The 13831-nt window shown below is 70.6% G+C and overlaps 2 protein-coding genes across 4 annotated transcripts; one reads left to right on the top strand and one right to left on the bottom strand.

The window, feature by feature from the left end:
* Window positions 1-1338: 1338 nt before the first annotated feature.
* On the top strand, window positions 1339-5486 carry ZNF513 (zinc finger protein 513). Its single transcript, XM_086461802.1, has 3 exons — window positions 1339-1555; window positions 3889-4482; window positions 4713-5486. The coding sequence occupies exons 1-3, from the start codon at window positions 1339-1341 to the stop codon at window positions 5462-5464; spliced, it is 1563 nt and encodes a 520-aa protein (XP_086317928.1). The 3' UTR covers window positions 5465-5486.
* An 872-nt stretch (window positions 5487-6358) lies between these two features.
* On the bottom strand, window positions 6359-13677 carry SNX17 (sorting nexin 17). 3 transcript variants are annotated; one of them, XM_086461799.1, is made up of 15 exons: window positions 13618-13677; window positions 11071-11145; window positions 10672-10789; window positions 10242-10306; window positions 9972-10082; window positions 9462-9552; window positions 9169-9256; window positions 8724-8793; window positions 8514-8606; window positions 8153-8356; window positions 7682-7804; window positions 7478-7555; window positions 7216-7290; window positions 6824-6865; window positions 6359-6735 (listed from the first exon to the last, which is right to left on the bottom strand). In XM_086461799.1, the coding sequence occupies exons 1-15, from the start codon at window positions 13675-13677 to the stop codon at window positions 6616-6618; spliced, it is 1413 nt and encodes a 470-aa protein (XP_086317925.1). In that variant the 3' UTR covers window positions 6359-6615. The 3 variants fall into 3 exon arrangements, with proteins under 3 accessions (XP_086317925.1, XP_086317926.1, XP_086317927.1); XM_086461800.1 differs by having other exon boundaries at window positions 11107-11145; XM_086461801.1 differs by lacking the exon at window positions 11071-11145.
* Between the last annotated feature and the right edge of the window lie 154 nt (window positions 13678-13831).

Genomic DNA, 13831 nt, shown 5'->3' with positions numbered 1-13831 from the left:
TGCCCACACGCACTCCTGGGAGAACCAGGCAATAGAGGATGGCCACGGAGGAGCCACATCATGGCCACGGTGCCCCAACACCGGGCCCGCTGCTGGGCTTGCTCTGCAGCTGCCTCTCATCCCATGCCTGGCTGTGGGGAGCTGGGATCCCCTTCTGCAGCCAGTTCCCATGGGGGTCACCATGATGACAGAATAATTCAAGTGGGAAGGGACCTCAAGAGGTCTCCAGCCCACCTTCCTGCCCAAATCAGGGTCAGCACTGTGGTTAAGGGCTTTATGCCAGTCGGGTCTCGAAAATCTCCATGGATGAAGACCACACAACCTCTCTGGGCAACCACGGCTGGACTTGTTCCGCTCCCCAGGACAGTACAAGGGAGCGGGACCCCGGTGGGCACCTCCAAAGGGTGCTTCCAGTCACCTCTGGAGACCAGACCACAGGCGGGGCTGCGAATCCCCCTCGGCGCCCCCAAAAGCCCCAGGACCCTCAGGCAGGCTGGAAGGACCTCGCGCTGGAAGCACCAAGAGGGCAAAGGGCCAGAGCGCTGCCGCCCCTCGCCACCCTCCGCACGCCCGCTCCCAGCCTGTCTGCCCCCCCTGCCCTCTCGCCCCGGGGCTCCGGAGCCCCCACCCTGCCGGGACCTCCAGAGCCTCCGCGGCCCCGCTCCACCGGACCCGGACACCCCGCTCCTGCTGCCCCTTCCCCGCCGGCGAAGGCCCCGGCCCGTCTGCTCCACGGACGGGACGGCCCAACGGCCGGCACCGCCGCTCCGGGGGGCTGCGGGCACCGGCGCCGGCGCGGGACTCACCAGCGCTCCCCCGGGCTCGGGGGCCTGGCGGGGCTCCCCGCGGCCGCCCGAAGCGGGGCCGTGCCCGGCGGGGCAGCGCCGGCACCGCCAGCCCCCGCCCCGCAGCGCCACCCGCCGCCGGGGCCGCCGCGCTCCCAGGAAGGGGCGGAGCCCCCGCTGACCCGCCCCGCCCCGCCCCGCCCCCGGGACGGCCGTCCCGCCCCGCCCGCCCCGCCCCCCCCGGGACCTCGCTCCCGCCCGAGGGGCCCGGCCCTGCCCAGCCCCCGCCCGCCTCTCCCGTGCCCCCCCCCCCCCCCCCGCATGCTGGCGCGGTGCCGGGAGGGAAGCGGGCGGCGGCGGACCCCCAGTGCGCTTCCGGGTGCCCGGTCAGCTTCCGGGGCGTCGCGCCCGTTTCCGGCGTCGGCTCCGCCCCGCTGCGGCCGGAAGCGGAAGTGCCCGGTCGAGGCGGGGCGGCGGCGGCCGCCCCGGGCTGGCGGGGGCGGCTGGCGGGCCGCGGGCAGGCGGGCGGGCGGCGGGGCCGGGGCCGGCCACGATGCCCCGGCGGAAGCAGAGCCACCCGCAGCCGGTGAAGGGTGAGTGCGCGGCGGGGCCGGGGGGCGGCGGCGGCAGCGGCCCGGCGGTGACCCGCGGCGCTCGGTGTGTTGCAGCGGACGCTGAGGACGGCCCCGAGGAGACGGCGGGAGCGGCGTTGGTGCTGCCCGGCGACCTGCTGCTGGGCCGCGGCCTGGCCTTCGAGAAGGGACCGCCAGGTGCGTGCCGCCGTCCGGGCCCGGCAGCGGCGCCCCGCGGGGACGGCCGGCCTGGGCGCCCCCGCCCCGGGAGCGCCGCCGGTACCAGCCCCCCCGCGCTTCGCCCCATCCGGCAGCCGCCCCTCCCCGGGCGCGGTCCCGCCCGGTGGCTGCTCCATCCCCGGGTGCGTTCCCCCTCCCGGATCGCCTCCCGCGGGGCGAGGCCCCGGCCCGGGTGGTCTCGGCCCGCCCGTCACCGACCCCCACCCCCGAGCCCTCCTTCCCGTCAAGGCCCCCCCAGGCACGACGTGCCCCCGCGGGGACACCGGGGCTGCAGGCCGCCCCGCCGCGCCCCGCAGCCGCCACCGGGCTCGTCCCCAACGCTGTCTGCCCCGGGAGCGCCCCCGTTCCCCCGGGGCACGGCCGCGCTGCCCGGCCCCGCGGGGTCCTGCCCCACCGCCGCCCTCCGGCATCTCGTGGGATCTGGGGAGCTGGGCCGGGGCTGCCTCTCCGCCAGGCTCTGCTCGCCTGCCCCGCCGGCCCCCGGCCCCTTGGTGCGGCGGGCCAGCCCCTGCCCGGCCGGCGGTGCACCGGGCGCCAGGTGAGCCTGCGGCAGCCAGAGGAGTGGGCGCTGCTCCGGCTCCGTGAAGGTGCCTCACGGGGACCGGTGGGAGTGTCGCTCGCTGCCCTCGACGGTGAACAACGTGGGGACACGCTCAATGGCGAGAGGATGGGGGCACAGACCCCCCGACCCGTGCAGCCCTGCCTGTCCCCTCGCCGCCCGCCCGGGGCTGTGCTCCGGTCCGTGTGCTCGGTGGTGGTGCCAGGCCGTGCCGGCAGCTCCGGCTGTTGCGCCGAGGCGCGGTCCCAGCTGCCTGGCAGATGGGTTCTGCTCCGAGGGCTGTGCTTCCCTGCAGAGCCCAGCGCTGGGACAAAGCCCACTTGGTGGCTCTGGGGGCCAGACGCTGCGAGGGCTGGGAGCCGTGCTCTGCGGCAGACCTCTGCCGCCCCAAGTGCCTGCCCTCCCGCCCTCACCACCAGCCCCAGCCGGGCAGCAGGACCAGGCACCTCGGGGCCCACTGAGGAAGGCAGGGGCGCCATCACCGGCCGTGTCCCCGTCCTCGCACCGTGGGCCAGGCTGTGCCACTGGGGCAGCACTGATGCAGCCACCCTCAGGGGACAGTGCTGCAGGGACGCTGTGGCATTGCTGGGCTGCGGGCCTGAGCTGAGGAGGCGGGGGAGTCCCTCGGTCTGGGGCTTGAGGCAGGGTGGAGGGTTCCCCGGCCAGAGCCAGGCCCTCGCAGGATGCCCCGTCTGGCATCCGTGCTTCAGGCAGTGCTTGTGAAAGGGGGCTGGAGGGGCCGCCCCGGCCCGCAGCCTGGGAGCAGCCTGGGGCTCTGGGAGTTGGACGCAACCGGGTGGGCAGCAGCGAAGGTGACAGCCCAGGCTGCTTCCCGGGGCAGCAGGTGGCTGTTGGGTCTTGCTGGCCCACGGCTCCAGGTCAGGCTCAGCACAGAGCCAGATGGGCAGGCTAGAGGCTGGCAGGGGCAAGGCTTCGGCTGCACGTCACCACCCTTCCAGCCCCGAGCACCAGCCTGGGGGCACATGTGCGGCACAGGGCCGGCAGGCCAGCCTGAGGCGGCTGCAGGGCAGTGGGCTCCGCTCCTGCCATCCCCTCCTGGGGCACAGGCGTAACCTCGGGGGCTTCAGGAGGTTGGATCTGTGCCCAGCCGGGAAGCAGAAGTGTCTTCTGAGGCCCTGGCACAGACTTCCCCCCACTGCCACGGGGCAGCAGTGCTGCATGGGGCTGAGGAAGGTCTGGTTTTGTGCGTGGTGGAGGGGGCCTGGTGTTGGAGCCCCGTGGTGTTGGCGTGGGAGCAGGACCAGTTGCCGGGGCCACAGCCCAGCCATGGGGGGCCCAGAGCAAAGGTTACAGGGACCCAGCCCTCCCACCTGGGTCAGGCTGCGCTCGTCACCGTCCCACCACTGCTGCTTCCCATGGCCAGGCCCGGCGGCACCGGTGGGCGCTGGCTGCCCACCCCACCCCTGTGCCCCTCTCCACCCGCCCCTCCTGGTGCTGGGGCCTGGCTGTGGCCGACGCCTGGCCCAGGCGGCCGCAGGGCAGGGGTGACAGGGTTTCCCGAGGCGCCCAGGACAGGCCCTGCAGCAGGATGTCGGGGCAGGTGGTGGCCGTGAGGTTCCTCACCCTGCTGTGTGCAGCGTGGTGGGCTCCTGCAGGCTGCTGGGGGCTACTAGGGCGGGCGCAGCTGCCCAGCCCCTCCTGGCTGCTGTCCGGGCCCCACTGGGGCTGGGCCAGCTGGGCTGATGCCGTCCCATCCCCATGGTCTTCTCAGCAGACACCCTGGTGGGGAAGATCGCCATCCCAGCGTACACGCTGAGCGACGACGACTGCTCCTCTGGGTACCAGCAGCTGAGCGTGGAGAGCGACCCTGAGGAGGGTGGGGAGCCTGGCCCCGCCGCGCTGCCCTGCCGCCAGTGCGGGCTGCAGCTGGCCGCCAGCCTGGGCCAGAGCTGCCTGCAGTGCGCTGGCGCCGAGGGGGGCCGCAGCCAGCGCATCGTCTACTCCTGCCAGCTCTGCCCCTTCGCCTCCCACTACTCCAGCCACCTCAAGCGCCACATGAAGACACACAACGGGGAGAAGCCGTTTGCCTGCCCGCAGTGTGCCTATGCCTCTGCCCAGCTGGTGAACCTGACCCGGCACCTGCGCACGCACACCGGGGAGAAGCCGTACCGCTGCACGTGCTGCAGCTTCGCCTGCAGCAGCCTGGGCAACCTCAAACGCCACGAACGGGTCCACAGCCAGGACAAGCCCTTCCAGTGCGCTGCCTGTGACTATCGCTGCAACCAGAGCCGCAACCTGAAGCGGCACATGCTCAGCCACCGCCTGCCTGAGGGTGAGGGGCCGCACCGGCGGGACAAGGACCCAGGTAACGAGGCGGGTGGGCGGGGGGGAGAGCTGCTGCGGGGGACCCCCACGGCAGAGCCCTGGGGCTGGGGAAGGGCGAGGCGCGCGTCCTGCCGCCGATGGGCACCGGGCCTGGCGCCATGTGCCACCAGCCTCAGCTGGGGCACGGCCACCCCCGGCCTGGGGCTCCTCGGGGAGCCAAGCCCTGCCAGCGCCGCGCCGCTCACCGCCCTGTTTGTGTTTGTCCCGCAGAGCCGCTGCTGCCGGAGCTGAGTCTGCACGTGGGCAGCGGCAGCGGCCCCTTCCTGCCCGGCTGCGCCCGGCTGCGGGGCGAGGAGGCGGCCGCGCTGCCCGAGCTGCTCTTCCCCTTCACGTGCCGCATGTGCGGGCTGGTGCTGGACGACGGGTTCGCGCAGGATGAGGGCCTGGCCGAGCAGGTCTGTGGGCGCTGCAGCCTGGCGGTGCTGGGCACCGAGCCGGGCGCCAGCCCCCACAAGGGCACCGGGGACAAAGGCTTTGCCTGCAGCCTCTGCCCCTTCGTCACCCACTACCCCAACCACTTGGCGCGGCACATGAAGACGCACAGCGGGGAGAAGCCGTTCGCCTGCCCGCTCTGCCCCTACGCCTCCGCCCACCTCGACAACCTGAAGCGGCACCAGCGAGTGCACACGGGCGAGAAGCCCTACAAGTGCCAGCTCTGCGACTACGCCTGCGGCAACCTGGCCAACCTCAAGCGTCACGGGCGCATCCACTCCGGCGACAAGCCCTTCCAGTGCAGCCTCTGCAGCTACAGCTGCAACCAGAGCATGAACCTGAAGCGGCACATGCTGCGGCACACAGGCGAGAAGCCCTTCCAGTGCCGGGACTGCTCCTACACCACTGGCCACTGGGACAACTACAAGCGCCACCAGAAGATCCACGGCCACACGGCCGAGAGCTGGGTAAACCCGCGCAATGCCAAAGCCCTCCTGGCCCCTCCAGCCGTGGGCACGGCCCTGCCCTGAGACAGCACTTAGCCCGGCTGCGGGGGCGCCCAGCCCTGGTGGGCCCGGAGTGCCTCAGCCCCGGGGCACCCCAGCCGCGGCCCCTGCCCTCCCTGGGGGAGGGACGGCCAGCAGACTCCACGGGGGCTCAGGGCTGCCTTATGCAGGCCCCGCGGGCATCTCCAGCAGCCCCGTCCTCCTGCCCAGGCAGGGCGAAGCCACGGCCGGCGGCTCGGTGCCTGCCCTGGCGCGGTGGTGCCGTGCCCCCAGGTGCTGCCGGGGGTGGTACCTGCCTGCTCCTGCCTGCCGCAGCCTTCCTCTGCCGGGGTTTGGGGAAAAGCGGGGAGGGGGGAACAGGACTGGTTCCATGGCTGTCGCCATGCCGGTCAGTGTAATTTATATTGTGTATAAAAGCATTAAACAGTCGGTTTTGTTATCTGCTATTCTCCCCGGGCCCCTTGTTCTGCTTCAAGGGAGGACAGCCAGCACCGGGCCGGCAAGCTGTGCGGGGAGGGGAGGGGAGGGACAGCAGCCACCACCCCAACAGACAACCCAGTACCAATCAGGATCCATTTTAATCATCATTGCAGTGTGTAAACATCGGTTACTGTCCATTAACGCTCTGGTCGGTCTGAGCAGCAGGAGATAGGTGGTTACAAGCCTAGATTACGCTGGAGTCTACGAGCGGGTTAGAGAGGGGGCTCTGCGCAGGGCCCCCTGGAGACAGTTTACTGCAGCCTGTCTCCGAGCAGAAACCTAAACGCTAATTTGGCATTACGGAGCCTCGGGAGGGCCGCTCAGTGCCACCAAGCCGCTGCCCTCCTGCGCCGCTGGGCGCTCGGGCCCGGCCCTCCCGGCTGGGGAAGGGGCAGCTCTGCCCCCCGCGCTGGGCCAGGCTCCACACGCTGCTCCAGGGCTCGGCCCGGGCACGCTGCTCGGGTCGGGCTGGTGCCGCCCTGGGAACAAGCCCTCTCCCAGCTGGAGCCAGCAGCAGGAGGAGTTCAGCTGCCCCCACCCCGAAGGCAACGGTGGGTTGGGGCGCGCCCCCCAGCCCAGGGGGGCAGGGGAAGGTGGATGTAGCAGGTGAGAGGCACGTTGATTGCAACCTGTCTGCAGGTCATACATTCCTCAGCGGGGGCCCTCGGGCCGGTGCTGTCCTAGGAAGGGGGGCACTACAGATCTTCATCGCCAATGCCCTCGAAGGCGTAATTGCCATGGAAGTCGTTCGCGCCCACCTCGTTGGCAGAGCTGGAGTGGCTGATCCCCCGCAGGCTGACAGAGGTGAGCTTGCTCTGTGGAGAGGGGAGACGTTAGGGAAGACCCCCACTCCCCTGGCCCAGCCCGAGGGTGACGGTGCTGGTGCACCCGTGCACAACTCACCGAGAGTTTGGCCATCGGCTCCCGGCAGGCGTCGGGCGAGTCCTGCGGGGACAGCGCAGTCAGCCAGCGCTGAGGCAGAGGACGTGTTGCCCACCCTTCCCACCACCCACCGTCTCCCTGCCCTCGGCCACCACCTACCCTCCTGGGCCGAGGCCAGGCCGCCCTCCCTCCCCTCCCCCAGGGAGTCTGGCTCCCAGGGATGGGTCCAGGACCCCTTTCTCTTCCCAGGGCTACAGGAGTGGGGCACCACAGCCCTGCTGTCCTCAGGGCTCACCCCAGCCCTGTTGAGGGGACAGTGCCACCTCTGGGGGCAGTGGGCTCTGGCACCCGACACCCAGCAAAGCCTGTGGGCACGCTTGTCTCCTCTCCCAGGGCTGCAGGGTCCCACTCACCAGCAGCGGGGGCGATTTCACAGCTTGCTGACTGTCCGAGCGCCGCAGGGCCCCATTCACCCGCCGGCGAAACATCTGCAGGGGAGGAGCTCGGCTCAGCCACAGGGTCCCCGTGGGCAGCTCCAGAGGTTCAGACGGCCCCTGGGGATCCTTCAGCTGGCCCCGTCCCAAGGAGAGCAAGCAGGGCCCAGCCTAGACCCCAGGGAGTCATGGGGGCAGGATGGGATCCCGCCCCAGGGACAACATCCAGCCCACCCCTCACCTTGCGGATGCTGCCTCCAGACTTTTTCACCATCAGCTCATCCACCATGGACTGCAGGCAGATGCTCAGCATGATGGCCTGCAAGGGAGAGGTGTCACGAGGCCCCAGTCACCCCCCGGCCTTCCTAACACACCACGGCGAGCCCAGACCACCACCTTGCTCCCGTCCTTGTCCACTGCCAGCCTGGCAGGCAGGCAGCCCTACCTGTGGACTGGTGATGGTGACCCACTGCAGCCGGTCCTTGCTCATTAGATACTCGAAAGCCAACTCCAGCTTCACCTCGGACTTCCCCGGGCTGCTCCCCGAGGGACCGTTGCTCATCGGCACCTGCGAGGGCAGATGCTGAGGCTGGGAGCCTCCGGAGGGGAAGGGGCCCGCTCCCCAGGCCCTTGTGCTGACAGCCGGGCGCTAGACGCCCTGCCCCTCTCCCAGTGGCCCTCCACTGCTGTCAGGTCCCCTCGCAGCAGCGGCCCCCTCAAATGTCCTCCCACCAATGACCCCCTCAGCCCCAAAGCACCACTCCAACCCTCCCCAGGCCAGCTGGGCTGGAAGCAGGCGCCGCAGCCAGCACCTTTCCCGAGGAGAGCTGCCAGAGCAGCCCGGCACGGCCGGCTCCCACCAGACCCCCCCGAGCCCTCCCTGCTCCCCAGGGCCCCACAGGTGAGCGGCACTCACCGAGGACGTGACCCGCCAGCACCGCATGCGTGTGACCTTGAAGCTGCCTTCCTTGATCTGCTCACTCGGCAGCCGCACCTGGAAGTTGAGCTCGTTGTTGCCTGCGCTGACGACGACATGGCATCCCTTCTCGGGGAAGTCGGTGACACAGGGGTCGAACTTGAGATAGCCGTAGTACTTCAGGGTCTGCGCCAGGCGGATGAACTGCAGGCAGAGCCGCGGAGCTCAGCGCGGATGGCCGCCCTCCTGCCGCCCTCCCGGGCCAGGAGCAGGCACCGAGCTCAGCAACACGCGTTCACACGGGAGCGGTGCCAGCCCAGTGCTGGGACCGCTCCAGCCACAGCATCGTGCCCTCCCCTACCTCCTTCTTGGAGACTTTTTCCTGCAGGGACTTCAGCTGCCGGTGCTGTTCCTTGTTGACAAGGATCCACCCATGCTCGATGTCCGACACCGTCTACCAAGAAGCAGATGCTGGTGAGCAGCTGGGCCCAGAGCCACCCGAGACCCTGCACAGCCGTAGCTGAGGGGTGCGGTGCCCCTCCTCACCTGGCTGGGCCGCACTGACCCTCACCTGCGCATACAGCAAGTTCAAGCCCACACGATGCTCCATTACATCGTCGTCGTAGGAGGAGTCCCAGTAGCTAGAAGGGAACCACACGGGTCAGCCTATTCCCCAGCTCCTAACAGCGATGGGGAGAAAGCCACCCCCACGCTGGGACGAGGCACTGGCTGGCTCTCTGGCCAGCTCCTCCGGTAGCCATCAGCTGCCGTGACCCGCTCCCCCTCGCCAGCAGTGGCCAGAGGCGGGGAGAGCCGTGTCTGGGAACGCAGAAACGGGCTGAGCCCAGCAGGGCAGCCCGGCCCCACTGTCATGGCTGGGGATGCCCAGGTGTGCTCCTGGGGGCCAAAGCACCTCGTGGGTGGCGAGGGCAGGAGAGGGGGGGTGTCCCTCTGCAGAGCAGGGAGCCCCAGACGCCACCCCACTGCTCCAGCTCCCCTCCGGCCCCGCCGCTCACCTCTTGCGCAGGATGATCCTGAACTCGGGGTTGTGCAGGCTGGTGACCGACACGTAGGGCAGCTCGAACTCCTGCAGCTTCCGCACGACTGCAGGGAAACAGCAGCTCAGCAGCGGCTGGAGGCAGTGGGAGCCCACCGGACCCCTGCCAGCCAGGGGGCCCCGGGGAGCCCGCTGGATCCCCCCACCCAGGGCAGGGCCATCTGGTCCAAGCACACAGCTCTGGCTCCAGGGCAGGATGCAGGGCAGACGCCCCACCGCAGCCCTCGCAGGGCTCCGGCGTGTTCTACTCACAGGAGAAAGCACCGTCCTTCGTCTCTCTCACTAGGAAGAGGCTGAAGTAGCCAACCAGGTCATCGGGCAGATCCAGCTTGGAGGCCACAGCCTGGGAGCGAGAGCAGGAGGTCACCACTTCCCGCAGAGAGGCAGCACCTCCACATCCTCACCCCGCGGCAGGACCCAGCCTGCGTGCGTTCTGGGGCCTCCCAACAGCGGGCAGGCAGCACCTCTGTTGTGCTGGGAGCCCGGGCAGGGAGGCCAAGGGGACAAGTGGGGCCTGGGGATCACTGCCACCATGAAACAGCTGGGGGCCTCCCGACACCAGCCTGGGCCCCAAGAGGGGCACGAGCACACCAGCACCCCCTTTCCAGCTCCCCTGCTCTTCAGCCCCCCAAGCCAACCCTGCTCTGGGGCAGGGACATGGCAGGGACAGGGGCTGCCAGGCCAGGGGAACTCCAGCGCATGTGGGAACCCACAGAACTCAGCAGGAGAAGCTGGTCCTGCCCAGCACAAGAACTTTGGCACCTCAAGGACATCTTCTGTCTGGTCCGAGGTAAGGATGGTGACCTTGACCTTCTGGCCGTTGGAGAGCAGCACCTCCAGCACCACCTCCTCTGTAGGTATCTGCTGCGTCTCCTGGAGAGACAAACAGGATCGGCACCCCGGCCCCTCCACCGCCGACCGCCCCGCAGCCCGAGGGCCCTGGCACACGCCGCCCGGCCCCGGCGGCCAGCACTCACCCCCGCACAGGCTGCCCCAACAGCCCCCCGCATCCCGCGGCTCCTGCCCCCTCACCTGCTGGGCCTTGCGCAGGAAGCTGTTGAAGGTCTCGCTGCCTCCCAGCGTCGGGTCCTGCCGCACTGGGGGTGGAAGACGAGTCAGGAGTCAGGCGTTACACGGGAAGGGGCAGGGACCCGCGCCCAATGCCCGTCCACTCTGAGGCCCCTCAGTTTGCGCCCAGACTAAGCGTGTGCTGCGTGCAGGGCGTGCACGTGGGCAGCCACCGACTCCCCAGCAGGTCTCCACCTCTGCCAGCGCGGGGATGGAGGAGCTGACATCCAGTGGACAAGGCCAGCTAACAGCAGAGCCAGACTGGGAGTAGCACGACAGAACACAGCAAACAGAGCGGGGTAGGGAGGGAGACGCGGGCAGTGCCCCGGTGCCCTGAGCGACCGAGTGGGGGGCAGCTGGCCCAGAGCCGCAGCACGGGGCAGACCCATCTTACCAGCCTGCATGTATTTCTCCAGCTGTTCCCGTCGTTGCTCTACCTCTGCCGGAGTGAGTGTGAAGATCTTCTTAGGGGGAAAGGCTGGGACCACGTTGGCGCCATACTCTTTCCTTAGCTGGGAAGAGAGCAGAGTGCTGAGAGCCCACAGGGATGTGGCAGCTGCTCTGACCCCCCCACCCCAGCCAGTTTCCAGGGCCCTGGCAAGGGGAGCGGAGAGCTTGCCAGTGCTCCTCACCCAAACAGGCAGCCAGCAATTTGCAAGAATCCAGCCGGGACGTCCCAGAGCAGGAAAGGAGGGCTGCACCCGACGCCGAGGTGCAGAGAACGGCACCCTGGCCGGCCCCGGGCAGCACCCGCCCGCCCGCCCGCAGCCAGCGCGGCGCCCGATGCCCCCACCTGCTCGTGCAGCCCCAGGAGCTGGCTGTAGCGCACTCTGCAGTGCAACACCCCGTTCACGTGGATGTTGTAGGCCTGTGGGAGAGACGCCAGTCAGATCCCAGCACCCGCTGGACAGAGGGGCCCTGGGGCCTGCCCCACCGCAGCCCAGGAAGAGGTGATGCTCCCGAGGACCCTGCTGAGGGGCAGATGAGGCACCCCCCAGCCCTCCCCTCCTGCCAGCAGAGCTCAGCCCCTGCCCTGGGAAGCACCAGGACCCACATGGCACCCTCCTGTGCCCTGTGCTGAGCTGGGCACCGCTGCAGGAGCTGGGTTTGCCTTGCAGGCAGTGGCCCCAGCCCAGAGGCACTGATCTCGGCAGCATGCCGCCTTCCGCCCCTCCTGGCACTGCCCCGGAGCACACAGCACCCACAGCACTCCCCTTGTGGGGCCGGGGCCCCCTCCAGCTCTCGGGGCAGCGTCCCCAGCAGCCTGGAGAGAGGCAGGGCCCACGCACCCCAAATCTGCCCATTGAGGCCAACAAGCAGGCCTGGGAAGGCACAGCCACGGCCCTGGCACAGCCACGGCCCCAGCACAGCCAGGGCCAGGAGAGGCTGCTGCCCGCTGTCGAGGGCTAGGCACGAGCAAGTGAGGACGGATCGAACGTCTAGGGCTCGCGCAAGTAAGCACAATAACAGCACCGAGAGGTTTCTGAGCGCTGCTCCTCTGAAGACACATCAGTGTCGGTGCAGACCTGCAGCCCAGGAGATATGGTCAAAACTACTCAGGAAGTACAACCGCATCCAAAAACTGCTCGGGAAGTACAGACACATCCGAGAGACGTGTCCAACCGACACCAGGAAGGCGTAACCCTGCAGCTGCACAGTCACAGGGATAGTACAGAGCCGTGCTGCAGCCCCACAGATACGGGTGTCCCCGGGTCAGTGGGCAAGGACACCCCTCCCCACTCCCTGCAGCAAGGAGAGGTGACAGCCAGCGGCTGCTCTCCATTCCGCGGGCCCCACGACACACTTGGAGGAGTGAGCACAGCGACGTAGTGGCCAGCACAGCGACCCTGGCTGTGCTCGGGCCAGCGCTGCAGGAGCCCAGTGTCCAGCTGCATGGCCGGGACGTCCCCACTGCCAAAGGCTGGGAGCCTGGGCTCGCTCCACGGCCAGCCCTCGCCATGGGGCAGGGGATTGACTCCTTCCTCGTGTGCTGCCCGCCTGCCCCGGGGTCACCACATGCCCCAGCGCTACTGGGGCACTGGTTGCTCAAAAGCATAAGGGTTGCAGCAGAGAGCCTGGGTACGTCCCGTGGCTGTTCTGCTCACTAGAAGCCCCAAGTGTCCTCCTGCCTCCAAAAGCTGGGGCTGCCCGGGGTCGGTGGAGACACCTCCCAGGCTGTGCTGGCCCTGCACACACTGGAGCTCGCACTGGCTTCTCACACCATCTTCCAACCCAAGGGCGACAGCCTGGCTGCTCAGGGTGCTCGCAGAGGGCCTGGGACACCATGAGGGACGCCCAGGCAGCACTCACGCCTGCTCAGTGTCAGCTCGGGGGTCCCCGCTGGCAGGGCTCTCCGCGGGGTCACCAGCTCACGCCCAGACCCAGAGCTGCAAACGAACTCTCCTCTGAGGCGGGGACGAGGTGTCCCCCGGCGCAAAGAGCCATCGTGACACCCGAGAGCAAAGCACAGGGGGAGACACAGGGCCGAACGCCCTCGGGTGCCGCTCGCCCCTCGGGCCCCGGTGCAGCCGCAGCTGCCTGCGGAGCACCGGGCCCCTCGGCAGCCCTTCCTGCAGCCCACCCCCGCCGTCCGTGCCCCTGAGGGCACCGGGAAGATCCCCTGGAGCGGCACCTCGGCAGAGGGGGCAGGCGAGGGGTCCCTACGGCGCGGGGGGGGCAGGGGGCCCAGAGCCGCCCGCCCGCACCCCGAGCCGGGCGCGGAGGGGAGCGTCAGCCCGGCCCCGCCGCCTCCGCGCAGCCCGGGGGCTCTGTCCGCCGCAGCCGGACCCCGCTGCCCGCCGGGCAGAGCGCTCCCGGCGCCGGCTGGGCCACCGCCCGGCGGCAGCGTCCCCCCGGCGCCCCGGGCCCGCTCCGGCGGGGCTGCCGAGCCGGAGGGCGGTCGGGGCGCGCCGAGCAAAACAGGAAGCCGGGACGGACGGCGGGGCCGGGGGCCAGGGCGAGCCGGACCCGGGGACGGGCCGAGGCCCCCGCCCGCAGCGCACCGCACCGGGCCAGCCGCCCACCCGCCGCAGGGCACCCCCGGGGGCTGTCCCCGTCCCTCCCGGCCCTGGGGCGCAGGAGCGGCGCGGCCCGACGCCCGCCCGGCCAGGGAGCGAGGCACCGGCTGCGGATGGCGGCCGGCCGGGGCTGCCCGCCTCCTCCGGTCCCGGTCCCCACAGGTCACCCGGCACTGGGGCTACAGGCCCGCACGGGCGGGGCGGGGGCAGCGCGCGCCGCAGGACAGCGGCCCCGGCCCCGCTGGGCGCTGCCGCCGCCGCGGGGCCCGCCGGAACCGGGCCGTGGGGCCGCCTCACACCACCCCCGCTCCGGCCCCGCTCACCACGTAGGCGGCGCCGCCGTCGCCAGCGCGCGTCTCGGTCTCGGGGATGGAGAAGTGCATGGCGGGGCCGGGGCCGGTGACCGGACCGGGTCGCGCGCCCCCGCTACCTGCCGCGCGCCGCCATCTCGGGCCCGGCGCTCCCCGGCGCCGCCCCGCGGGGCCCCCGCGATGGCGCGACCGGCGGAACCGCCCGCCGGGGCCGGCCCCGGCCGCC

The sequence above is a fragment of the Leptosomus discolor genome, chromosome 2, assembly GCF_034619465.1.
Source record: "Leptosomus discolor isolate bLepDis1 chromosome 2, bLepDis1.hap2, whole genome shotgun sequence".
Lineage (NCBI taxonomy): Eukaryota > Metazoa > Chordata > Aves > Leptosomiformes > Leptosomidae > Leptosomus > Leptosomus discolor.
Note: the sequence above shows the minus strand (reverse complement) of the source record. Positions and strands in the feature narration are given on the sequence as shown.